Source organism: Lonchura striata, chromosome 1 (genome assembly GCF_046129695.1).
Source record: "Lonchura striata isolate bLonStr1 chromosome 1, bLonStr1.mat, whole genome shotgun sequence".
NCBI lineage: Eukaryota > Metazoa > Chordata > Aves > Passeriformes > Estrildidae > Lonchura > Lonchura striata.
Window position 1 is genome coordinate 61,143,466 of NC_134603.1, and position 27,277 is coordinate 61,170,742.

Consider the following 27,277-nt stretch of genomic DNA (forward strand, 5'->3'; position numbering starts at 1 on the left):
CCTGTAGGAGGAATGAAGGGGATGACGTGTGCTCAGCTCAGGCAGAAGCTGTAGATAACTGTCAGACTACAACAAGTCTCCCAAGCACACGCAAGCTGGATTTTTTCCTAGAAGCTCCAAATGTAGACAAATTTGTACACATTTTCTTCAAAGACAATTAAAGAGAGATTTAATGTATGTTTGCCAGACAACATATGATGCCTTATACTTGTAGAACACCGTCTCTAAATCAAGCATTAAATACTTTTTTTAGTCGTCTGAAAACTCCTCATGTTTGAGATTTTACCCACTGCTCTTTCACTGGGGAAATAACTGAGGTAGAAAAGGAAATTTTAGGCCCAGAAAGAGCCACTGTGATCTTGCTTCAATCTAATGTAAAACTGGACAATTGGACATCCTTCAATAAATTCTTACCACACAGGTCCATTAGTTTTGTTAAGAAAAAGGTTTTGATGAAAAAATGCTCAGTGATGGAGAATCCTCTACAGGCTTTGGTAAATTATTTTGATAGTCATTTAACTGTTATTTGAATTTAATTAGCCTCAAGTTCAGTAAATTGGATCTTGCTAGAAATGTTTGTTTCTTGTCACGAAATGTTTGTTTCCTACGTAATATAGTTACTTATTGTACGGAAGTTCTCTGTTGCTGCTCTTCATGATAACCCAAACAGTTTGAGCTCTTGCACTCTGACTCTGGGGCTCAGTTTCACAACCCTTATTCATTCTTTGTTCCAGTTATTTTTTCAGTGGGGCTGCTTCAGCTATTTACAAGGATATATCCAAAACTGGCACCATATTTTCTCTTAAGACATGACCATTCATTAGAAGCAGAAATCTTGGCACAAATGTGCTAATCACAATTTAGTGAGAGCAGGCAGGTAGATTTCTGTCCTGTTGGTGAGCCATCATGACTGGAAACCTTTTTTCAGAGCTGACCCTGCCAAGGTGGAAACACATAATCCTGAGAAAAGCCAAGCCACTCTCCAGCCCCAGCCTCTTCTTTCTTTGCTGGTGAAACTGCACCACGGCGCCGTGGCACAGTGGGGATGAGAACACACACAACCTTCCCACTCTCAGGCTGGCTCTTCAATAGCTGTGATGCTTTGAAGCTGTGGTCTGCACAACCCTTTCTTGTAGTTCAGGCATTGAATGCGTGGTATGTGATTACATTTGGGCAGGAAAAGATTAATAAAATTTTGTGAAAGGAGAGATCATTGGATAATCTGACCTCCTATAGCTACCAAAGATTTTTTTTTTCCTGAGTATGCCTGCATTCAACTAAACGGTTTCTATTTAATTTAAGTATAACTTCTCTTAGGGTAAAGTGCATATTACAAAAAGGCATCTAACAGTGGTTTCAAGACAATGGGATCCATTAAATCCTTTGTACCTTGTTCCAGTGTTTAAATGCTCATGATGTTACAAATTAATGCCTTATTTCTTATTTGGATGTATATGGTTTCAGCTTCACTTTCTAAGTGCTTGCTGTATTTCAGATAAAAATAATTCAGTACTCATATCTTCCCCTGGAAGTACTTCACTTTACTCAAATCACCTAAATCTTTTTTCTATGCAAAGAAATTTCTTCAGCCTGCAAGTATTTATTTTCGATTCTTTCCTCACTCTTACCAGCTTCTAACATTACTTGAAAAACACTTACATGGGAACTGTACACAATGTTCCTCCATCAGTCTTATCATATCTTTAAACAGATGTAAATCCACTTCACTTAGGTTAGCATCTGCATTAGCTGCCTTTGCAGCAGCTCCTTCCTGGCATCTCAAACTATGGATTGTATTCATTTTTCACTTTGATCCCTAATTCCTTTCAAGAATCACTTACATTTCAGGATGCAGTCCCTATTCAGTATCAATCAAGTGCATTCCCTATTCTGAGAAGCAAGTGCTTACATTTGGCTATATTAAAATATATTGTGAATAAAGAGAAACAGCCTACTGGGCACTCCAGGTTGTTCTGTATCACTATGTTTTCAGCATTATTTATCAATTTTCTAAATTTTTTTAAACTTTGTAAATATTATTGCCAATGTGTTTGTATTGAACCTCAATGTCTGTAAGGTCTTTATAAAACTTCTATTTAGTAGTGATTTCTCTATGACTATTTTTCTTTTTATTCTGTCACTTGACAGGTTATTTACTTGTGGAAACTGCACTGTAATGCTACATTGAGGCTTTTTAAAAGCAGAAATTTTGTGCTGCTAACTTAAGTTACTAACTAATACAAGTGAATTCCTCTGTCAGCTAGAGAGATTGTAAATTCTCAGTGAGTTACTTTCACTCCAAAAAGCATGATACTCTATAGAATTCTGCTAAGTGATGTAATTCATCCTTCTTATCAGCTTTTCTGGTATTTTACTTGGGATGGATGTCAGTCTTGCCATCTGGTGGATAGCTGGATCATTCTGTTTCCCTTCTCTGGATATTATCAAATAGCAGCTGTCTTTCAGTCCTTCTGTGTTCTCTAGTGTTCAGAGATTCATTGTGACTTAATGTCAGTAGCGATTATGAACATCTGACAGAAGCAAATTATCATGGTCCACATCTACCCTTTTCTAGCAATTCTAATCCTTTTGGTTCCAGCTATCCTCCTAAGGCTCCTCAAGCTTGTAAGCCCCCTTTCCTTCTGCTGGAGTGCCGGAAGATTGCTTCTTTGGGTCCATTTTCATCCTACCTCAAACACATAGAGAGAATGTGAGGGCTCTCAAGCATTACAGGGAGAAAGCAAAGAGCACAACAGTTCTGAGCAGCTGTGTGCTGTTCACCCAAGTTCTTCTTGTTTTTCATCCATGTCAGAGGGGTGGGCTGGCAGGGGAAGGAGCCCCCAGCCTCCTTCAGTGGCTGGTGATGGGCTGTTCTGTCCTAGGGGTGGAGAGAAGGGCTCACAGGTGATCAGAAGAAAACACAGTCCAAGTAGGGCTGTGAATACATGCTCTTCTCCAGTTTTTAAAATAGATGTTTTCATAATTTATGGATCTGTGCAGCTCAACAAAGTCAAGTGCTGTTTTCAGACATATTTTTAGGACCATTAGTTATGAACCTTCTGATTCTGTCTGTATTCCTGTCCATGCATTCTTAGACTCATTTTAACCACATGCCACTACTGGTATTAGTGGTAGTGGCAGAAGCACCTCTTGGCTGTGTGTGTATCTAGGATGCTCAGTTGCTGGGGCTGTGCTTCATACCATGTTGCTCTGTTAACTCTTTGTTCTAATTCTGTAGAAGTTTATTGTAGAAAGCCTGAAGAGTGCATGGCTAATTCTTTTTTGATAGGAGTGCATGATTCTCCTTCTTTTCAGAGACTAGAAATAAAACTGTTGAGCACTCTTAGCTTTTATGCAGTTCTAACACAAAGCCATCTCCATCTAATTAGAACCATATATACGTTTTAGAATTATTTTCTTCATAATATTACTGTAAATGGCACACTATCTTTTGTCTTTAGCACTGCGATTTGTGAATTTTCCTGTGGGCCTTTATATCTTTTGACTAGCATTTTGCACTCAATAAATTATAGCTCATATTGTTTGCTATTTATTTCCTGGTTTTCAGTTTGAATACTGAGAGGTCTTTTTATTTATTTTTATTGCCTGTCATCTATTAATCAACTGATCCAGAATGGGTTTTAAAACAAAGTCATCCTTTTGGGAAATTGAATGAACTCTTAACTTTCAGTATTCAGTTGAATTATGCTGTTCAAGCCTTTCTCCTCCTTCTAACTTCACTCATGAAGGCAAGAGAAGGGAAGTCTAGCATGTGACAGTGTTTTGAAACATGAACTATGAGTCATAGATTCATATTATGGACAGGAAGGACTCAGAACACAAAAGTATTACAATATTGCATTAGGTTTACACGGCAAGGATTCGGTAGCGGGGGTCTACAGGGGTGGCTGCTGTGGGAAGCTGCTGGAAGCTTCTCCTGTGTGCAGTATGTCCATGACAGACCTGCTGCCAGCGGGGCTGAGCCCACCAACAATGATGGCAGTGCCCTTGGGATAACGTGTTTATGAAGGGGCAAAAGAGCCTGCACAGCTGCAAGTGCAGTCAGAGAGAGGAGCGAGAATATCTGAGAGCAGCAGCCTTGCAGACATTGGGGTCAGTGAAGGAGTGGGAGGAGGTGCTCCGGCCACCAGAGCAGACTCCCCTGTGGTCCATGGCGCAGCCCACGGTGAGGCAACTGCATCCTTGCAGCCCAGGGAGGATCCCACTCCAGAACAGGTGGATGCCTGAAGGACACTGAGACCCCATGGGAAGCCTGTGCTGGAGCAAGGTCCTGGCAGGACTTGTGGACCCATAGAGAGAGGACCCCACACTGGAGCAGGTTTGCTGGCAGGATTTGTGATCCCAAGGAGCACCCATGCTTGGTCATCCTGTTCCTGAAGGACTGGGCCCATGCTGGGGCAGTTAGTGAAGAAGTGCAGCCCGTGGGAAAGACTTGTGTTGGAGAAGTTCGTGGGAGAGTCTGAGGATTCCTCCCCCTGAGGGGGAAGGAGTGGCAGAGACTGAGTGTGATGAGCTGACCACAGCCTCCATTCCCCATCCTCTTGTGCTGTGGCAGGGGAAGGAGGTAGAGAAAATGCAGTGAAGCGAGCCTTGGAATAAAGGAGGGGTATGGGGAAGATATTTTTGAGATTTTGGTTTATTTCTCAATTACCCTGCTCTGATTTGGTTGGTAATAAATTAAACTAATTTCCCTGTGTTCAGTCTGTTTTGTCAGTGAGAGTAAGTGGTGAGTGCTCTCTCCCTTTCCTTATCTTGATCCATGAGCCTTTTGTTGTATTTTCTCTCCCTTGTCCTGCTGAGGAGGGGAGCGGTAGAGTGGGTTTGGTGGGGTACCTATCCAGACAGTGTCAGTCCACCACAAATACAAAGAAAATACATTTTAATGTAAGGTTTCAGAAGAAACTGCAGTTCTTTTGGCATCTCCACACCATTTTAGCTTCCAGCTGAAGGAGGAAACCTGTGAGGGTAGATATAATCTTAAAAAACTGGCAGATTGCTAAAAAAAAACCTTGCAGATTAAACCTATTTAACAAGGTCTTTAAAGATGGCAAGAAGGCTTAATCTAACCAAAGGCTGTGGCATAATCTTAACCTGCAGCAGTGTTTATTGCATAGTATCATATCCCTCATCAGCTTTGGACAGGCAGTTCACCCACCTGACATCACAAAATTATTCCAGTAATAGCGGAAAATATAGTCCTGTTTCTGGAAGAACCTAATGCCTGACACTGCATCAACTGAAGTTGATGACTGGTGTTTCCACCATAACCTGCATTTGAGAGAAGGCAATTAGTCTGATCTCTATATTATGCATAATTTTAGAATGAATTCTCAGAAAAAAAAGAACAAATAACAGCTGTAGTTAGCTGGAGTAAAAACAGAATGTAGATTTAAATAATTTTGACAAAGTAACCTGCTAGCTGTCTGTTGACACAATAGCTGATTTTCTAGATGAGGGGAACATAGTAGATCTAAGATATCTCAATTTAGCAAAGAATACTGTGCTTGCATGTATGAAATATATTTTAGATTTTGCTTAATAAACTGGGTCAGTTCTGTTCTCCTAAAATGACAGGAGGAAAAAACCAGTTTGTGACATGAGAGGGAAATAAAAGAGTTTGGGTTGTCCCAGAATAGAAAAATGAAGGCTGACTGAAGATATGACTGATATTTAAAAATATTCCAATGAGTAAACACAATGGAGGAGGAAGAGCTATTTAAACTAAAAGACAATGTTGGCAGAAGAACAAATGGGCATAAAATGACCATGAACAAATTTAAGCTGGAAGGCAAAAGGTTTCTAGTTATCAGAAAGCTGTCTTTTAATGAAAAAATCCTTCTAAACGGTTTTTAAATTAAGCTCAACAAGTTTATGATTTGCTTTACGTGACACACATGTTTACCAGCATGGGATTTGATTCAGTGACATAGAAGTTTCCTTTAATTTTGTATCTTACACAAAACAGCAATTACTCTTGAGATACACTAACCTATCTGGCAGCATGCACCCACTGTTGAACAGCACTCAGCATGACAAAAATATTCTTTCAGACAGAAAATCAAGAGACTTTGATATTCAGCTAATCTCCAAAAGATTTATACAGACTGAATGCAAAGACTTTTTCCCACTCTGCACCTCTCTAGGGCTAACATACTCAAATAAATCAATAAGACCGAGTTTTGTGTGAAAATTGTCACCTCAGTCAGCACTACATTGGGTCCTAGTGCTAACCACAAAACTATGTGTCACATCTTGAGCTGCCGACAGCTATATTTCCAGCCTTTAAAAATGAGGATGTGAGGATCTGGAGAAATGGTGATTTGAATAATTGCAACCTACTAGTCACAATGTCAGCAATGCAGATAATATTCTTGTGTATTTTAAAAGCTGTGAAATCCTCCCTGCAGATGACGGGTAGTATTATTCATTCTGATTTGTTTAGCTGAATTTAGAAATGAGCTGGGAAGGGAAAAAAATTCAGATATCCAGTAAACAGGATGTATTTTATAACCATTTTATATCATGCATAGTATACTTAATTGGAAAAAATGAAAATTGAACATAAACATCAATATTCTAATAATATTAGGGTAGGAAATTGAATAAGCTGTAAGCTTCTGTCTTCACTAATGCCGCCATGCTTTTTAGTGTTGCTGAATGTCACACTCAAGGAACAAATATTTTCCTTGGCGGAACTTTCTCAGTGCTGTCATTTTGTACAGCAGTCTGAAACACAGAAACCTCTGAACTAAGAAACCTATTCCTTTTGTTTTTCAGTGTCAAAGCCATGATTCCTCCGGGGGAATGCCTGTATGCTGGGAGGAAAAGGAGGAAACCCATTCAAAAACAGTTAAGTATCATATTCATCAGGAGGCATCTCCCTCCCAACATACGGGCTAGAAATGAGGTAGAAGAAGGGTTCTCTTCCTCCTATGGTCCATTGACACAGGAGAGACCTTATCTTCTTCTCTGCAATGATAAACCCTTGGCTGGGAGGCTAGCTTTTCATGGGTAAGATGTCTCCAGAAAGGATGCCATGCCTGGCTCAAACCATCCTTACCCATCACTAGGTACCTCAGGAGGAGGCCAGTGGTGGTTGTGGTGGGTACCACGGTGCTGCCGTGGGGAGTGAGAGGGACAGTGACCTTTGGTAGGCAGAACACACCGGTGGACTAAATGTCAGCTGGGCAGTGGGTTGGAGAGGTGGCTGCCACCTTGGTGCTTCCATGCTCCCTGCCACCTGTTCAAGGAGCTTTTTGAGAAGCCATGTGTTGAGTGGCACCACAGCACTGGCATTGCACAGCCCCCTTCCCCTTTCCTGGGCCTAGTGTTGCTTGGGGCATTGCGAAGTCCAACATGTGCGAGCTGGGAAAGTGGGTCAGTTCAGCCAACCGAAAGAGCAGACTGGTGAGTCACTTTTTTGCATATAGAACACATAATTTTCAGACTTTTATTTACTATGGGATCACTTTCATTAGGAGAAAAATGGGAGAGAGTAATTATATATGCGAAGGCAAAGTAGGAAAAGAAGAAATGCAATGGAAATTTGTTACTATAAGATGCTTGAAATGGGAGGGGAAAAAAAGAGGTTGCTATCACTCAAATGTAAATGAGTTCCAGATGCCATAAGCCAATCTATGAAATAAAGTTTTTTAATGTAATCATCCCATATTTTCTGTGTTACACTTGATTATATGATTATGAAACACACACTTTTACTGTCTTAAAATGATGAACTGGCACTGGTGGCCTTCACACACAATTTAAGGATGACAAGGTAACTAAAATAGATTTCCCTATTTTCAGTTGTTCACAACTTCTAAAAATAAGCCACTTGGCTCAAAATTGTACATATTTGCCTAAAGTCAAAGGGGAGTTTTGCTGAATGTTTTAATGACATCTGTTGATATTGTTATCATATTTCAATAGACAAAGATAATAACATAAGCAAATGATCCTTCCTGCAAAAATCCAGTGTTGAATTCAAAATGTATATAAGATTTCTGCACTACTATTTCAGTATGGATGTGGATATTTGATTTTATAACAATTGCAAGAGGGATGGAACATTTCCAGTACATTAAATCACCACTATGCAGAACTGTTTATGGATCATTACTTTTGTGAAAAAGGAAGGAGGCTTGCAGTTGCTTTGAGAAACATTAAGCTTATATTTGGAGTTGACATGCTAGCTAGAGCTCCTCTCAAAGATGACTTCTAGATAAATGAATGGCTAAGAAAACTACTTGCTAACAAATCATGGAAATTACCTCATTAGCCTTTTTGGAAGTTTTGGCTTTAATACTCTCAGAAGAAAACTCTCACTTTACACAACCAAGTTTTAATCTTGGGAACCACGGCAGGTAATGCTGCCTTGAAAATTGCTTTTCTATGATGTTGCAGTGCAGGTACTTGAACATGAACTTATCAAGCCAGGACATGAACAATTTTGATTAAGAAACATGAATTAAAACAAGAGGAACTGTTTGGATTGTTAGAATACTGAAGTCCCACACTGGAGAGAGCACTCCATTTTCTGTGGTTAGTTACTTACCACTTGCTGAGGATGATTTCTCAGTTCCTAGCAACACTGGTCTCTTCCTCAAACCTTATCTGTTTGTGGGCTTGGTCTCTGGTAAGCCTTTCCTGTGCTCATTCCCTCACTCAGGGACTTTCCTCTAAAAAGGCTCTGACTGCCCTAGACTGACTGGCTGACAGAGCTCCTTTCCTGCTCTGTGTCTTTCAGTCCTACTGGTCTTACTGACATTTTAGGACTCTGAGATTACTGTCATGCTGCCTTGAATAATTTATCTTGAATTCTGGAGGGTAGACAAAGACTATTAATTGAGCAGCATATTTAACTATTATTTTAATTCATGTTGTAGCATCTTTGTTACAGGTTTTTTCTCCTGTTTGACAGCACAGCACTTTTTCCTCCACAGTCTTGTTGTACTTTCACCTCTATCATTCTGCCAATGAATCAAGGTAGAAACTGGCATCTGTTCTGGGAGGAGCATTTGTTCAGATGTAAAACCTGATTTTTCACAGAAAACAAAGTTGATGGGTATTCTTTGGCCAGTCCTCTCTTTTTAATGTAAATAGTCTCCAGAATTTACCTTTCTTTTAACAAAAGGATAAGTGAACTCAGGTGCCTCAGTGTGAGCAGGATACTTGATTTCAATAAGGATACATGGATTAGTGCTTTTGAAAGCCAGAATTTAAAGGACAGAAGTGGAGCTTTCCCCTCTGCAGAACAACTGGGACATTTATACCCCTCATACTCAGTGCATCCCAAGAAGCTAACTCTCTGACTCTACATAATCTTTTCATGATCAGACTGTCAATCAGGTGGTGATCCTGCAGCTGGTTTTAAATCCAGAATATAATAGAATTCTATTGATCATTAATGTTTTTCAGGTGCAAGAATTTTATTCTGAGATGGTTTTACAGAATGTGATGAAAATGTATAATAAAGCTCAATGGGACAATACAGAGACCCACAAGACTGGGGATGAATGTGTGGAAAATTTTACTGGGAGGAGCTGATATGTTTCATTCTTGCTTTCTACACAGAACTAGCAGAGACTAACTTCATTTGTTTGCCATTCTTCAGATAACATATAAGGTTCAGGTTCTCTTTTTATACATGCAAGAATATTTTAAAAACAGCTGGTTTCCTTTCTTGTGCCCAAAATCTTCCAAACAAGCCCCATTAAACATGTTCTACACTAAAAAATTCTGGCATTTATGGACGCAGGTCAAACACCTGGAGCTCAGACAGATTGAAAATTTTCCATCAGATATGCTTTTCAGCCAGGCAGCCAGGATTTTGACTAAAGGAAACATTTTCTACCAAGTGTTTATTTCCTGTGGAAATCTAACATTTTACTGGTAATTCAAGCATTGGCAATTAAAGAGATCTTGTCTTTAACCTCAAGCTAAAATCACTGTGTTGAAATTAATACTTAAAAGTGCTACAGCAATGCTTCAGGACAGTTATAATTTGAGAACTTCAGCCACTACTTCATCTCAAACCCTGGCATCTTGTAAAAACCTCACCCTCTACAAAACATTTCTTGTAATGTTTTACAGCTCTTTAAAGGCAACTATACCTGCCCTAGCTCTGAGTGTACCTATAACTGCTCCAGAATCACTCTTTCAGCCAGAACTGTGCCAGTGCCAGGGTAAACAGAGACCTTGGGAGGTGCAGCTCTCTCCTGCTTCCTAGTTCTAATTTTAAGGCCCTCTGTGGCATAGCCCTTCCTCTTACTTGGTACCACACTATCCCACCTCTCATCTGCTCTGCTCTGCTCTGCTCTGCTGATCTTCTTATGTCTTCTTGACCATTAGTTCTGCTTTCACCTTTCCTTGCTGTCAAGATGCAGAGATACATAGAAGGTGGCAAAGGGCTGCCTTTTCTTCAAGCAGCTTTCTCTCATTCTGTCCTTTTGGTCCATAGGAGATGGTGAACATCCACACTCGCACGGCTGCCACTGGAGCCCAGCTCTGCCAAAATTCCTATGCAATGTCCAAGCACAGCTCAGTGACTGAGGTTGCTGGTCAGTACACTCATGATAATCATCTGTTGTTACTTTGCTCTCAGCCTATCTGTTGCATCTCATGGTCTCTCTTCCCTTCCCCTTCTTACTGAACACTTGCTGTCACGGTAAGTGATTAGACCTTTCTCAGCTCAGGTCTTCTGCTGGTTTAACACTGTGGCATACTTATAAAACTTATTCAGGGCAAAGTTTTCCTTAACACGGTAGGGCTCTGCAGAGGGTAGGGAATAGCAGACAGAGCTGTAGTTGCAGGAAATTCCTCTGCGAGCTCACCAAACTGGTTTACACTAGTGGTGGTGTGTGTGTCGTGGGCACACTGAATCACTAATGTGAAAATGGCTCAACACTTTGTGTACCACCAGAACAGAAAATGTTCTCCCCACCTTCTCCCACACAGCTCCCACCACACAGGGACTGCTAATGCAGGTCTTGCACAGGTACAAGTACTTGTTACTACTGGGCAGTTTACTAATGTGAAGAAGGAAAAGCCAGATTTATTCCTTGAATTACGTGTTCTCCTTTACTACAGCTGTGTTGTATGGAAAGCAGAGTAAATGAGGGATCACTGAGTGACTCCTATGTCTCTGTTTACAGTTTGACAATCCTGAGATTAACATGAACACAACAAGCACCATCTCTTTCAGCTCAAAATAAAGGCTAGAATTTTCATGTGCCTCAAAGCAGCCCACTGAAGATTTTCCCTGCCTGTGCCTTTCTGTTTATGGCTAGCTAACTGAGTCTTTCCATGGAACTTACATTGTTTAAAATCACATCCACTTGGCACCTTACTACCTTTTACATCTAACCCCTGTTGGTTTGGATTCACTCCCTTACTGAATCATTTCCTTGAGTTTTCAGGAAGACTCTGACCCGAACTTTCTCCCGTATTCCTTGCCATCTTCTGAAAATTATTCCTTGTACTCACTACAAAGGCAGACCACCTAATTGCTTCAAACCATTCTTCTCTGGCATAAAGCAGTCACTATTTTTTGTGGTAAATAGGCTTGAACAACTTCTATTTATATTTCATGTTACTCTTGACAATTTTTACCTCTTGAACTCATCAGCTTAATTTTCCTTATTGGAATTAATTTCTACTGTCTTATATTGCTTCCTTGCTTCATCTGGTTTGTCAGATGTAAAGACCGATTAGCAAAGCTTATATTCTTTAGCTTCTGCTCAGCTATAGGCTATGTTCCCACAAAATTCCTGCCCTCCATAGATCAGACATCCTTTTGGTGTCATAGGCTGGCTAAGCCCCAAGGTTTACTACAAAAAATAGTTAATTCAGAAAAAGTAAGAAACACTAGTCCTTCTTTGTTGATTGCATTATTTGTTCTCATATTTCCACTCCCTAATATAGGAAAGTAGTTAATTTATCCCAATCAGCAAAATCTTCTCCATGTGTTTGGAAGCAACTCATTGTGTTATTGAAGAACCATATACAAGTATTGGCAATTTTGAATAAAATAGGAGAAATTATGTATTTTCAGTAAAATTTAAAAAAACCCTATTATTTCTAACTCAATTTTTCCCATCCATTCTGTCCATTGATGCTGTTCTCTTGAAGTGAGGTTCTCAAAAGTAGCAATGAATTTTTCTTACCTGACTTGTTTTAAGAGGTTTTCAGCTAGCAGCAGTCACACGTACAAAACTGGTCTTCAAAAAACTGATCTTTTTTTTGCTAATTCCTAGGCACAATTATTTTAGAATTACAACTGCAATGAAAAATTAATACTGATGTAATTTAACACCTTAACCACCTTATAATTGAAAAATGCATTAAATGTGTGTAGAATGAAAACACAGTAGTAAAGTGTGACAAGTAATTAGTTTTTATTCTTGTTGTCCACTGTCAGCTAGCTACTGAATCCTTGGATTCAGTGAGGTGAAAGTAGAAACTGTTAGCACAGCTATAGTCTTCTTACTTGCTGTTTCCCATTCTTGAATATCCATGTAGTTTATGGCTCCAGTGTCGCATAGGTCATGCCTGGATAATGCACTTGTCTACTGCTGGGTCCAGCAATAGCTGGCTACTGAAAGGAACAACCTTTCTCAACCTCCCACTCAGGTCTTCTTGCTTAATGGACAAGTCTGTGCTTCAGTACTGAGCATCCCCCACAGTCTGGGTCCCCATTTCTGTGTTGAAAAGCACCAGCATTTTCCTTTATTCCCTCTTGAGAACATCTTACACATTCTCTGGGAATATCAGTGGACATTCCAAAACTGAGGTTCCTCACTTGTGATGTATTTCATCTTAATGAATTTTCACAATAGCTATTCTAGGTTCTCTAGTACTGTCCATTATATAAAAGGAACACAAAATGGGAATGGACTTGCTTGGCCTAGAAAGCTGAATAACTTTAATCTCTATGTTTTGTGATGAATATCAATCTTCTCAAGAAACTAAATTCTTACCTTTGTTTTTACTGAGGTAGAAGTGAGAACATATACAGGAGTTTTGAGCTTGAGGAAAGAATACCTCTTCACCTTGCCTTCCATACTTTTTAAACTCATGTCTAAAGACAGACTTTTCTTAATTATCTCCTGACCCACAGGTCATTAAATGGAGGGAACTAAGATGCTTTGAATGAATACAGTGGGTATTGAATGGGTTCATGCATTAGTCATGGTAATTTTCCCCTGCTGTTCTGCCCCTCATTTGTACAACAAAGATGAGAAATGGTTTTTCCTGATATTGACTAGAACATGAAGATAGTACCTATCTTCCTAAGGTGAGAGGTTCTGAGTAAAAGACAAAGTCTATGTCTTTGCACCATGGCAAATGTAGAACGGTGAATCTCTTTTTGTCATAGGACAGAGACATTAAAGATTTTCATAGAAGTTAAACAAAGTATTTCTGTTAGAAATTAATTGCATAGAGCATCTCAGTCTCTGGAAGTAAAACAGGTAATTGAAGATGTGTTCTCCACCACAGAAGGCCTGCAGTTGGGAATGAAAAATCAAATCCTTCAAAGAGGCACAGAGACCGTCTGAATGCGGAACTGGACCACCTGGCCAGCCTCCTTCCTTTTCCACCTGACATTGTATCAAAGCTGGACAAACTTTCTGTCTTGCGCCTTAGCGTCAGCTATCTCCGAGTCAAAAGTTTCTTTCAAGGTAGGTTTTCTTAAGATCTCAGCATGCCATTAAAAATATTCCTTTTATTTATTGCTGCTTTGTACTAGTAAAAGTAACAAATGGTATTATATTGATAAAGGCGGGGGAAAAATATATTACTGAACTTATTTGTGCATGGTATATTGCATTGGTAATTTCATTCATTTCCTCTTATGTAGTTTGTGTGTTTTTCACCAAATAGTGGGATAATCTCCATCTTTCATCAGCTTTAGAAAAGGCTTTAGAAAATGGAAAAACACAACTGGGAAAGAATCACTAAACTGGGAAAGAAGTATAGGGCAAATGTAATTAATACCTGTTATAGTTTGAATTCTCTATTTGATGCTGGTATTATGAAAGTTCAAAACACCTCTTTAAGTATGATGTGAAAGTCAACCACCTGCTGTATTACCTATGTTTGCTGTATGCCAGGAGGAAATGGGTTTACATGATAAGCCAACATGATCACTGTCTTTCAGGGCAAGAGAGATTCAAAGTTTAAAGTGCTGAATAAAGCTGTACTAGGCTACGCTTCATTTGTATAGTTGTCTGGCACAATGCAATGTGAAAGCCAAATGTGCATTTGCAGATGCACATAAAAAGAATTCTTACAAATTTGAAGATATTTTGAGTTTCTTCTGTTGCTGAGGAGTTCACAAGAGCAAAATACAGATTAGTGATTTAATAATAGAAATTCTTTCTAGAGTTGTTTTCAAAAAAAAGTGAAAAAAGTCCTGTGTAAGATGGAGTATAATTGACCAAAACTTATAGGTGGACTGCAAAGATACGCAGAAGTATTTTTACAGACATTACTTTTCCTTTATTACTCTTTATTACTTGTGGTCTTCCTGTTACTACTTATGATGTACAGTGTGTACATATTTATATATATATATTTTAAATATTTTTTGCCTTTAACCAAAGAATAACATCTGTTTGTTGCTTTCTTGCTTTTAAAATGCATTTTAGTACAAAAGAAATGCCAGATTGAAGAGACTTCGGCAGACTGCAGGGCATTTTATGAGGCTGACATGAGATTACAAAGGGTGATATCACTGATAGCAGGAGCCTCCTGTGTCAGCTGTGGCAGGTGGTTGCCCAGCCTCCAGCATCCTGCAGTTTACAGAGTGCCTCTCTTTCCCTTTAAACACATACCATACTTGACTGCTATGGCTTCTTCCTCTAAGCCTGACTTTCGTTTGTCTTGCATTCACAAGCAATAATATATCTTCAGCTGCCTTTACTACTCTTCTGCCAGAGTTTCTAAGATCCATTGTCTCCTTTTCTTAAAGGGATAAAGAGATAAAAGGAAAACAAGTAAAGCCAGGCTGCATTATGTTGAAATGTTCTGTGTTCCATGTCTTAAGAGATTTCATTTAATTTAATCCCCAAATTACCTAATTGAACACATAGTTTGTGTTCTCTTCATTCTTATTTTTAAATGTTTACATAATGAAACTAAGGTTACAGAAAGCATTGTTTACAGTAAAGGAAGGAAACTAAGACAAGAGAGCAGCTTCAGAAGGGTGGAATGGAGGAGAGGTGAGCTGTGGAAACTGAACTGTGTGAGGAATGGTTCCAGAAGTTTGGTAAGGGCAGAATCTGCCGCATCCCTCATGAACATCACGATCTACTTTCTTGTAATTATGGAAAAAAAGAAAGGCAGAATCTGTTTTTTTTTTCTTTTTATTTTTAAGCAAAAGCTTTGGTAGCAAGTCACCTAAAAAAGCAAACAAACATATTCATCGCATTTCAAATTGTGTTGTAATGAAAGAGGATAGAAGATTGTTTGTGGCTTTTTAAACCAAAGGATGACACTAAATTGGGAGCTTACAAACATTCTGAGGACAGAGAACAGACCAGTGCATACAGAGATGTTAGCAAATTGGATAAAAAAAGGTATCTGGAAAAATGGCTTAGTAAATCTGTACTAATTCACTCAGGGAAAATTAATCCAAAGAAACTGGTGTTCAATAGAAAAGACAAACCTGGAACAAAGATCATAAATACAATAACCAAAGAGGGACAGTGGTCAACAAGTTGTTCCATGCCTGTAATATGGTATGTTGACATAAACAAGAAAGCTAAGTGTGGATTTTGGTCTGTTTGCCCAGAGGCAGCATGTCACTACACAGGAAAGTTATAATCCCTCTCTGCATGGGACCAGCATGACTCCATCTGGAACAGAGCTTTCTGTTGTGGGCATCTCTTGGTCACAAGGGCATTAGTACATATTAAAGGGTTGGGAATAGCCACAGGCAAGAAGTGGCTATAAGGTTGCATGGGCAAAAAAACAATCAACAAACAAATAAACAAACAAACAACCCCTAAAAAACTAAAGTCAGCTCAATTTATGTTCTCCAGCTGTTTGTCTTCATAGGAGAAAAAGACAAGAAGGAAAGGAATTGCTCAGGATATTTTAGAGTGGCACAGTGGAGGAACCAAGAAATGCCCAAGATGAAATTTGGCTTGAATATCAAGAAAAACAAGTCTGTAATGAATCCTGTTCAGCTATCTAATATCCTTAAAGTGGATGCAGTTGAGATTCAGTACAATCAGTTTTGTAGTGTGTGACAGACTGTACTGTGCATCATTTGTTTAAAAAATTATTCTCCGAGTTTTGAGGAAGTTAAGCTTAAATTTCAGGTTTTTAAAACATGCTTTTAAGATTATTGCTTGTCATTTAAAAAAATAAATGAGTAGTATTACTTGACACGTTAAGTTCATATGTGACATTGCGTATTCAACCCATAACAGGTCAGCAATTCCCATGCCAATTACAGTGGCACACCTTCAGCAATGCCAGTGGTTTCTGGGCACACTCATTTACTTACCACTAGGTGTCCTTTTAGTAGGTACTCTGCCATAGTCAGTGTGCAGCACAAACGTGTTTATGAAGATCAATAGCCAGCTGGAGAGACTAACCTCACCATATTGACCTCAAGTGTCAAAATGGTTTTGCAGAGAATTGGGTATTAGCACATGGGGAGCATTCATCAGTCATTTATTCCCATTTTAGTGACCATTAGAGGTTAGCACCTTGAAGCATATGACCAGTTCATCTTAAGTGATTTAAGCGAAGGCCTGTTTCTTTTCCAAAATTTAGACCTGGCCTGTTGAGACAGATATTCCTAGGATTCAGTGTAAGTCACTGCAGTGAATGCCCTCCCTCATTCTTAGAAATGTTTTATTTCTACTGTCTACTTGTTTAAGATTCTTCATATCTCTGTTATCAGTTGGCAGAGGCTCTATTAATAGCCCCGCTCCCCTCAAGCTACAGGCATTCAGTCGTTTTGCATTTTCCTGATAAGCACTTCAAAATGGCTTGCAGCAATAACCTTCCAACCACACTGGATCTCATGAATGAGGCAGCTGGGTCTGAACCAGGGTTAGTTGATGACTGAGAGACATCAACTGCTACAGGAAACTCTGACTGTCATTTGGTCCTAACAAAGATTTGCTTTGGGTGGGGCTCCCGTGAGCATGGAGTGGCACTTAGTGTCTGTGACCACTTGAGTTTGCTGGACCTCTGTCTTGGACATGTTCCATCTCGGTTAGTTGTAGTCTGTCTTCCTTTACCACCCTTCAAGACACATCCTGTAGTACTTCTTATTTCTCAGTTTTTCCACTGGTCTTGGTCCACTTCAAAACCAGCACCATTTTGTTGGTTGTTTAACTTGTTCCCTTCTGTACAGGTAACGATTTAGTAAATAAATGTCAGAAAAGTAGCACCTTGTCCTTTTAACAGCTCAGGTCCTTTCTCAGAGAGAGCTAATTTATGTTTCCCAGTCCTTGTAAGGAAACTGGCTATGACAATTGAGATAAACCAGCACAGTTACAACTAGGGCTATATAGCTCTTCATCTTTCAGTTCTTAGTGTAACTAACCTTGTATTAATGCTCAAATTCTACTCAAACTTTCCCGTTGGCATCTCACTCAGTAATGTTAGACCTTTTAGCCATAAGCATTTCTGATAATGTTGAGTCTTAGATGGGAAATGTAGAGACCTCAATATGGATGAATTTTTTTATTTTAAATTCTTTACTACATAATTTATATAAAGCATAATTTAATTCAATAGCTTGTTATTTTGCCCATCTGGACATTTTTTGCATACACACATATACATACTCAAAAACAGAGATGTGCATGCAAGCACAAAAGCAGTGCTTTCCTGACAAAAATCTCCCTCCTGTATTATTTTGAATCTCTGTGTTTATTGCAGACTTCAGTGCTTTCTCTGTATTTATTGACTTCATTTTATTTTGAAAGCTAAAAATCAGATAGATTTATGGATGACTAAATATGGAACTCTGTGAATAAATATCTTAAAAGTTTCTGTAAGTTTTATATTTAAACTGCAATCTTTGCAAAATTAGTGACATTAAAGCATGTTGACAGTCAAACATGTTGTTTGACCTGCCTTGGACTAAAGTTATATATGGATTGTAAACTGAATTACAGTAGAGTTTGAGAAATTTGTCTACATATGTCAGTTCATCTGTTTCCACATAGAATTAAAAATTGTAAGAAACAAGCCTTTGGTGAACCTTCCTAGGTAAAGAATAAGCAATGCCTTAACCTCAGGGTCATTGTCTAATATTTTTGCAAATCTGCAACATGGCTGGTTTAATACCTTCCTTTGCATTCCCTAAAATCCAAGCTGGAAATCTCTTGCTTCAGTTTAACCCCTCATCTGTAGGGAAAAAAATTGTTTCTATTTCTTGTGGCACCTCAGTTTTTGCAGCCATGAAGGTGATCCTAACAGATGGAAGCAAAAAGAGGCAATAAACACTAAACTTTGTTGTTTTCATTGTCTGTAGCTCCCCTTCTGCTGAGTAGCAGAAATCTATTTTCCCAACCTTGTATTGAAAGGGCTTCCAGCATGATTTTCATAACCTTCCCTTACTTGCAACATCTGATACTATACATTGGCTTTTCTGTTTCTCTTCCTATACATTTGTCCTTTATTTTATTAATTTTTAAATGTGATTTTCTGTGAGGTTCCAGTCACTGAAGAACTCAAGATTTTGCTAAGGCGGTCTTTTCTTACATTTCCCATTCTTCACTGCCACTGAGACAGTTTACACTTATCTCCTATATATTGATCCACTGAAAAAACATCCAGCATCTATTTCCCTTAGATATGTGTCCTCTGAGATTTTTCCAGATGTACTGAAGTCTCCCTCCTGTTGGTCCTCTGTTTTCCAACGCTGTGGCTTGGATTGCTGCTGCTGCTGCAAGAACCATTGATCCCAGGATCTCCCAATCACTTTCACCAAGCTGCCCTATCTCCTTCTCACCCACTTCTCCCCTTCAATTAAACCTCTTATACACATATATATACACACATCTATACATACATATATATATATATATGTGTGTGTGTGTGTGTGTGTGTGTGTGTGTGTGTATATATATATATACATATACATAGATATAGGGGTTTTTTAAGGTTTTTTATTTTTTCCCATTTTCTGACGGGGTAGCACACACTGTGTGGTTTCTGTCTTTCTTCTGGTTTAGCATTTATGTTAGTGGGTCATTTCCTCTTACTCATCTATGTGTTTGGTGTGATCCAATTCCCATCAATGTTTCTCTTTAATGGTAATCAAATTTATCTCTTTTAAGAAGAAAGCAACAAAGGATTCCTCTCAGCTGGCCTGATTTTCAGTATCCTCAATTACTTGCAGTATGTTCTAGCTTTGTTCTCCTCCTGCAGTGTCCATGGCTGTTACTCTCCTAGGGCAGAAGCATACTGCTGTGACTGAGATTCCTCAGATTCAGTCCTTAGACCCTTTAGACTATTATTTATTGTAACAATTGAATATTTAGTGCTGCAGCCCCCACTGCAGACCTGTTTCTGGTGTGACATGCATGATACTCCAGCGGCACAGAAATTTAAGGTTTTAAAATCTGAGGTGGTTACAGAAGCACAGAGTATCTTGCTTTCAGTGCATACATAATCTGCAACGTAATGCTAACTAATCAACAGTGCTGTAGGAGTGCTGCCTACCTGAACCAAAGCTCCTGGTCTGAGGTTCCAAGATTCCTCTGCAGTGCATGTACTGTGGTTCTCAGGCTTCTCTCTCTACCCCACCATCTCTTCCTAATAATTCTGTTTTCCCAGAGTTTTCTTTTCAAACTCTCAGTAATTACATTTTTTTCCTGGAATGACAAATTCTGCTTCATTGGTATAAATATGTTTTTTAGATTTTACTTTACATAAGCATGGCAAATTTTTCTACAACAAGATTCAACTGATTCTTAAACTAAGTTCATATGGTTGAGCTAACCATTACAGTTATGGCCTGTATTGGATCCATTTCCATGGGAAAAATTAATCTTTCATTTGTAATCCAGTTTCAGTAGCCTGAAGCTTTCCCTTTAGTTTAAAATCATAGTCTTAGTGAATCACAAATTCACAGATGGGTTGAAGATGGAAGGAACCTCTGGAGGGCACCTGATCCAAGCCCCCTGCTCAAGCCAGGTCACTGAGAACCAGTTTCCCAGGACCATGTCCAGATGGCTTTTGAATATCTGCAAGGGTGAGAGTCCACAGTGTCTTTGGGCAACCCCAGCCAATGCTTGGTCATCCTTACAGTGAAAATGTGTTTCCTGACTTTCAGAGAGAACCTCCTGTGTTTCACTTTGTACTTGTTTACTGTGATCCTGTCACTGGACACTTCTGAAAAGAACCTTGCTGTTCTTTCCACCCTTCCTTTAGGTATTTATACACTCTGATGAGATCCACCCTGGGCTTTCCCTTCTCCAGGCTGAACAGTTCCAGCTCTCTCATTCTCTCAGCCTCACCTCATTGAAGTGCTCTAGTCTCTTCATCATTTTTGTGTCCTTTCATTGGTCTCTCTCCAGGTCCTTTATAATGGATATATTTAAAACAGATTTAGGAAAAATAAAATAATAAAAAATCTGAAATAGCAATAAATATTATAAGGAAGATATAAGAGCAGGATAAGATGCCTTAAACAACAACAACAAGAAGAAGGAGGAAATTATACCTCATTGATTCTATCTCTTCATTCTCACCTATCTTTTCTTGGTATGACTTATATATTGATTTCCATTATGTAAATATTTAGAGGCTTTCAGATTATCCTCAAACTTCTTTTTTTTTTCTTTTTAATGAAACTTGTGCTTTGAGACACAAATCAAGGATTCAATTTATGTTCCTCTGATTAGTTAGGGTTGAAGCTTTTATCTTGGGTCAAGAATTCCCCTATGTATTTGAACTTTTTAACAATTAGAAGTTTGAGTTTTCAAAACATCCTCTGCTGAGTTAGAGCATTCCCAGTCCTGTCCTCTGAAACTGAATATCTGAATGTTTTCTTCTTAGAAGAGAAATGAGAACTTTTCTTTATTGATCACATACAAAATATCTTTAGCATATATATTGCCCTAGTCCACAGCTGTAGCTTAATTAGATTGTAAACATTTGGGTAGTTTAGGTTTCTTGGGAAAGCTTATTCAATGGCTTGTACTGAAAAGAAACATTAATTGTCACAGTGGGTAACAGGTAAGGTTATTCCTGTGGCTGTATTGAACTGGCGTATTCAAATTGCACCAATATTTGGAGTGTTTGGCCAAAAAATGGACTGTTCATGAAAGAAACATTTTTCACTCTCTACTGCTCTCTAATTTTACCAACTTTTTAGCAATACAACAACTGAAAAAAGGAAAAACTATTCTTCTGCATAAGTGGCTTATAAGCAAATCATTGAAGGAAGACCTACTGTGTGCAAAAAATTGTCTAATCAAATGCTAAAATATTACATCAGTGAAATTTTAGTAGAAGTGTCAAGACCTTAAGCAGGATAGCTTCATTCATCCATCCCTGACATCTGGCAGGACTTCTTTCTAGAGAGTCCGCTGTAAATTGAATCTCCTCCACATTACGCATTTTCATTATATTATATTAATTATATTCATTACACATTATTTTGAATTTTTTAATATATTTAATTACCAGGGAGACCATTTTATTGGGACATATTGCTTATACTAATGGGCCAATATTTTTTCTTCCCCTTGTTTCCTGGGAACACCATTCATTCCATGTGACAAATAACTGAGGCTGTTTTGTACTACAGGTCCTCTTGCATAACGTGGAGATCTCTCTGTCCTTGGAAGGCTTTTGCTGACTCTTGGAGGAGAACTGCATCTGCTCTTGCTGTCTTGTTGTAAGAGTGTGTACCTCCTTTTCCTGGCTAGCTTTCTCTTTATTTTCCTACAAACAAGACAGGTTTTGTAGGACCAGTGTTGATTTACAAGCAGGATTTACTTCAGAATGAACATATATTCAGGAAGAAGAAGACAAATTTAAATTGCTTGAATTCCCATTACCTTTGAAGATCAAGGGAACTTGTCTGTGCAACACTATGTTCAGTGTCATGTTCTGAGACTGGCTCTAAATTCAATACTTATTTTTGTGAGTAATGGCAAATGAAGGATGTTAGTTTCAGTTATAAATAAGTTTCAGATATTGTTTGGTGCTCCTTGGTGCTTGTGCTGTGGGTTGTTTATATTACCAGAGCTATTACAAACTCAGAGCTGTTAGACTGATTAAGTCATCTGCATAAGAAAGACTGGACTACACGGATTTTACACTGTCTTTGGGAAACCATCATTAGGATTCTTCTTGAAGAATTTCCTCTTGTAATTCTGGATCTGTATCTCATACAACTTTTCTATTGCTGGATGCCATCCAAATGAACATCCCTGTAGGCTTCAGTGTTTCTCTTGCTGTTATCAAGACTGATAAGAAAAACCAGAGAGCTGGAAATGACAAGTGACATGAGGAGAATCTTTGTTAGATTTCTCCTGAGGGAATTTGGCACTGCAAGAGTTCCACTGTTTCTACTGAAAATAGAAATGCACTCAGGACCAGACACAGGGTCAGCCATGCACACGATGCCTGATTTTATAGGTGTTCCCACAAACTACAGCTTCTACATTGCTCCAGTGCTAGGGGAAGTCCCCAAAATACTGTGAGCCATTGAGTGTGGGTCCTCACCTTTCTCCAGCTTGCTCAGTCATTCTTAACCATTTTCATTTGGTAGGCTTTTGTGCTCAGTGCATTTTCTTAACTCACACCGTGCATCTCATGTCACATAGATGTAAATGAAAGCGGCAAGGATGTGTAACTCAATGTGGTAAATGCAAGTGGCAAGGAAAAATCTGGGTCCATCTAATCCAGGCGACTGATATACACATTGCCTTTTGTATTCATTGGTGTACATCCTGCTTGTGCACTGTGCTTGCTTAATCCCTGCTCTGCAGCTAAGGCCCTTCTTGGCCCGGCCTGGTACCAGCTGTTGAAATACTCTCACAGTCCTTCATGGCTCAAATTCCATTATCCTGAGCTACAAGTAATGGACTTTCATTGATCTAATTCTCTTGAGTTAAATTATGTTTAGATCTTGGAGACTGAGGAAAAAAATTGGACTTTAGTTCAACTGTTCTCCTTGGATAGGAAACAAGACTGGTTTTCATCACAAGAAAAAATGGCATTTTTACTTCAAAACTTGCTAGCAATTTCAGTGACTGTAGAAGATACTAGCAATACTTTTGTCCTTATCAATTGTGCAATGGATGGGAAGGAAAGCATTCCCCCAGGCATAAACTTTGGCTTAGTTTACACTTGTTCTCAGCTTCATGAGTGATTACCATCTCTGAGAGGAAGTGTGTATCTTTACTGTCAAGAAAATGATTTACTTTGTTTCTCATTTTAAATAAAGATATGTTTTAAAGGAAAGACAATGCTTCTTATCCAACAGAACACTGAAGTTAATTTGGCATATTGTAATTGCATAAGACTTTGAAGACAAAGAAGACAAATAGTTTTCAGCTAGTGAATAATGTGGGAGATTGTCCTCCTAGCTTCCCTTCTCACTTTTCTGCTGCTGACTTTAGGGCTACAGCACACAGTAAAACTCAGCAGAGAACGCTGATACAATGCGGATCACAAAATCACAGAATCATTTCATTTGGAAAAGACCTCCAATATCATCAGGGCCAGCCTTTGACTGAGGACCACCTTGTCAACTAGACCATGGCACTAAGTGCCACCTCCAGGGACTGTGACTCCACCACCCCCCTGGGCAGTCTATTCCAATATTTAATGATCCTTTAGTGAAGAAGTTCTTAATGTCCAACCCAAACCACCCTAAGTGCAGCTTAAGAGTCTGTCCTCTCATGCTGTCACTGATTGCTTGGGAAAAGAGGCTGACCCACACCTGGCTTCACTCTCAAGTGGTTATAGAGAGGGATAAGGTCCCCCCTGAGCCATATAAAATATGAGTAGGGGGATGGTTTCTGCAAAGCCTGCCTCATTTTGCTATATGATAATCCTACAGTTTGGCTCAATGGATCACTCTGAAGGACTTGTCTTCATCTAACTGTATTTGGTTTAGTGTCTTTTTCATTTCATTAGAAAGAAAATCCCATGTGACTAACATAGATAATTCTCTTCTCTATCTAATGTAACAGTAGCATATTAGTCAGTGCTCTGAAAGTTCCCCACCATGAAATGAAAAGCAAGTTTTTTAGGTGAGGCATAGCAGGTTTTCCTTTCTAAGTCCAGTTTTAATTTTATTACACTTTTTGGTGCAATACTGTAGATAATATAACTGACAAATTTTCTAAAACCTTGACATTGTGTAGAAGCAGAATGCATATCAGCAGACTTAGATGCTCAGTAAGAGAAGTTACAAACAGACTTTAGAAACTTCTTTCAAAGAAGCCCATCATTACTTTTTTGAAAGTTTGATGTTATAAAACATCAATGTATTATATGAACTTACCGTGTCCCTAAAATTCTATTGAAATCCCCTTAATGCATTTCCTCTTTATAGCTGCATGGAATATATCAAGTTGAAGGTACATAGGAAGTAAATATTTGTTATAATAAGTAAATGTCCACTGTTCCCATTTACCTCCTAACCTGCAATATAAATTGGCTACTTACATATTGGAAACAGCTGAAGGAAGTTAAGATGACTGAAAACAAGCAAAGATCAGAGCTAAATCAAAACACAACATATTTTAAGTTGTTTTTTCTTCCTAGTCCATTGACAACTTCATAACCACTTTACTAATTGTATACAGGGAAAACATGTCACCTTATATTAATCTTATCTATTCCCCTGACTATTTCAATATCTGTACAGAAAATGCTACCTTCTGTATGTTGGTATTATGTTGTATATCAGTGTCAGTGAAAACCTGTCACAAACCCTCTATTTTGTTCCAAATAATTTATTAAACCAGTGTTGTGCCATCAAATGACCCCTACAAAACTTGTATGGGAAAATGGCACAATAAATAATGCTTTATGAAAGCATTTCTTGAGAGGATAAATAATTCAGCCATAACAATGTATCTCAAACTGGTGAATGTGAGGATTTATGTGGAGAATATTCTAATATGTTATTAAAAGGACCATAACAGTACATGGAGAAAAATGAAATTGCATTTCTTCTTTTCATGCTTTTTCTACACTGCATCTACATTGTGGCATATAGTAAAAGGTTGTACATCTCACAGCAAGTAATATTTGTAAGAGGAAATCAGCAATGTTTGACATTAATAATTCTTAGAGGTGCAGTCATGCCAGGTGCAGAATGCTCTCAGCTTATGATGGATTATAGAGGTTTTGATTGCTTTCAGCACTTCTTCAGGACCACCAGAACTGTATTAAACCCTAGCAATGTGGTTCTGTATGTCCCCCTTAAGGAAGAGCTCTTTCTTCTGAGCCAAACATTCTCGGTAACACGTCAGAGAGTCTGAAGGTATTGCACATTGCAACATACATGCTTCATTTTTATTGATGCTAGCAAGCACTTTAGAAATTTTTAATAAGTCAGGCAGTAAGTAAGTGCCGTATCATTTCAGGACAGTGATGCACCCTACATTTGTTGCTGCCAACTTATGGTTAGGAAAGAAGAGACAATGTCAATTTGAAGGTTACTTTGCCATCATACCTTAAAAGTATCATGGTAGTAGCTGATAGTATCTTTAAATAGACAGTAGGGTGTCTGAGATTGTCATCCCTGTAAGCATGAGCTGGGAGGAGAGGTCAGTTTCTGGACAGAAGATGTGCCCCTTGAAGCAACATTTAGTGCAGGGACACTGAGTTCCAAGAGGTCATTTGGAAAAGAGGAATTTATTTATCTTGTCTTTATCTAGTCAAGTCAATTCAAGTCACAATCTTCGTACAGGGGTCAGTTTGCTTACTTTTGATATTGTAGCCTCAGCAGATATTCTGTCTTCTGACTCTCTGAAGATTATGTTCAACTAGTGTGGTTTTTCCAGCCAGAGAAAAGCTGCAAACTACAGTGTTGTGACTCTTCATCACGCTCTTGCCAAGTACCAATACAACAGCATGTGAAAAACATGTTGGGGAAGACTTTTAAGCTGTAGATTCCTGTGTCCTGAGCTGCCTGTATTGGAGACTGGGAAATGTAACAGAAAGTTTCCAAGAAAAGAGGACATTGAGAAACTTAATCTCCTTTCCACTGAGGCAATTTGCCAGGAAAGACCTACTGTAGGCAAAATTTGGGCAAAAAGCCTCTTCTCAGAAAACAACAAGTTTGGTTGGGGAGGAAACATAAAGACAACTGGTCACGTCCTTAATTCCTTATTATGTTTTGCTTAACCTTGGCATTAGTGGAGTAATATAAGCCAGGCTTTCAAAATTTGCACCAGTGTTTCAAAAAACACATTGCCTAAAGTTCAATGTATTTTTCAGAATTGTAACAAAAATGCCATTGAAAAGATTAAAGCCTAGGAGGTATGAAGTCACACCATCACCACACCAATAATTTGGCTAGAGAATATCTTGTGCTAGTTAAAATAGGGACCAACTGGCCATTTTATAGCCAGATTAGCAGTGATGAAGGCTGCTGGAGGGAATGAATGTTCAAAAGTTAACTTAGATCTATATGGAGATAATGTGATACATATGAACAATTTGGGGAACTTTATCAGTATACTTTCATGTTAAATTTTAATTAAATCTGCCAGTTTTCTTTTTTCTTTTTACTTTTACTGTTTAACATGGTGACTTCCACTTCTTTTCCTCTGGCAGCCTTTTTAGTAATAATCCACCTAACTTCTTTGTAAAATTTTCTCTTTTGCACCTTCCTCTTCTGTAGATTTTCTTGTTTTCTTCATATAGGTTTTTTGCCCTTGTCTTTTCCCATCTTTGCTACAGCAGTCTCCCTTTTTTTTCTATAGTCCTTGCTCCGCTCCTAAAAATTTTGGTTACATCTGCTCTCTGCCATTCCAGGACTGGATCTCCATCCCTCCTCTCCAGTAACTGACTTTAGTGGGAAAGCAATGATGTCCTTTTTTTTTTTTTTTTTCCAGCAAGACATTGCTCTTGTCTCCTATTGGGTGAAAGCAGGACCAGGCAAACCTCTTTTCCATTCTCCTCCATGAGGGCCTTTTTCCCTGAGAGATCTGGGTGTGGTGAGCTCAGATACCCTGCTGATGCTTTCATTGCATGGGCCACAGGGAGGGGATGTACCTTTTATTCCCTCCCCTGCAAAGAGCCCTAC

At 38.7% G+C, this 27,277-nt stretch overlaps 1 protein-coding gene across 1 annotated transcript in view; it reads left to right on the forward strand.

Moving 5' to 3' along the window:
• The first annotated feature begins 6,808 nt into the window (after positions 1 to 6,808).
• AHRR (aryl hydrocarbon receptor repressor) overlaps positions 6,809 to 27,277 on the forward strand; it is a 62,559-nt gene continuing 42,090 nt past the window's right edge. Inside the window, exons 1-2 of the mRNA XM_021528787.3 lie at positions 6,809 to 6,870; positions 13,519 to 13,700. Coding sequence (XP_021384462.2) covers positions 6,809 to 6,870; positions 13,519 to 13,700 — 244 coding nt within the window. The remainder of the gene's footprint in view (positions 6,871 to 13,518; positions 13,701 to 27,277) is intronic.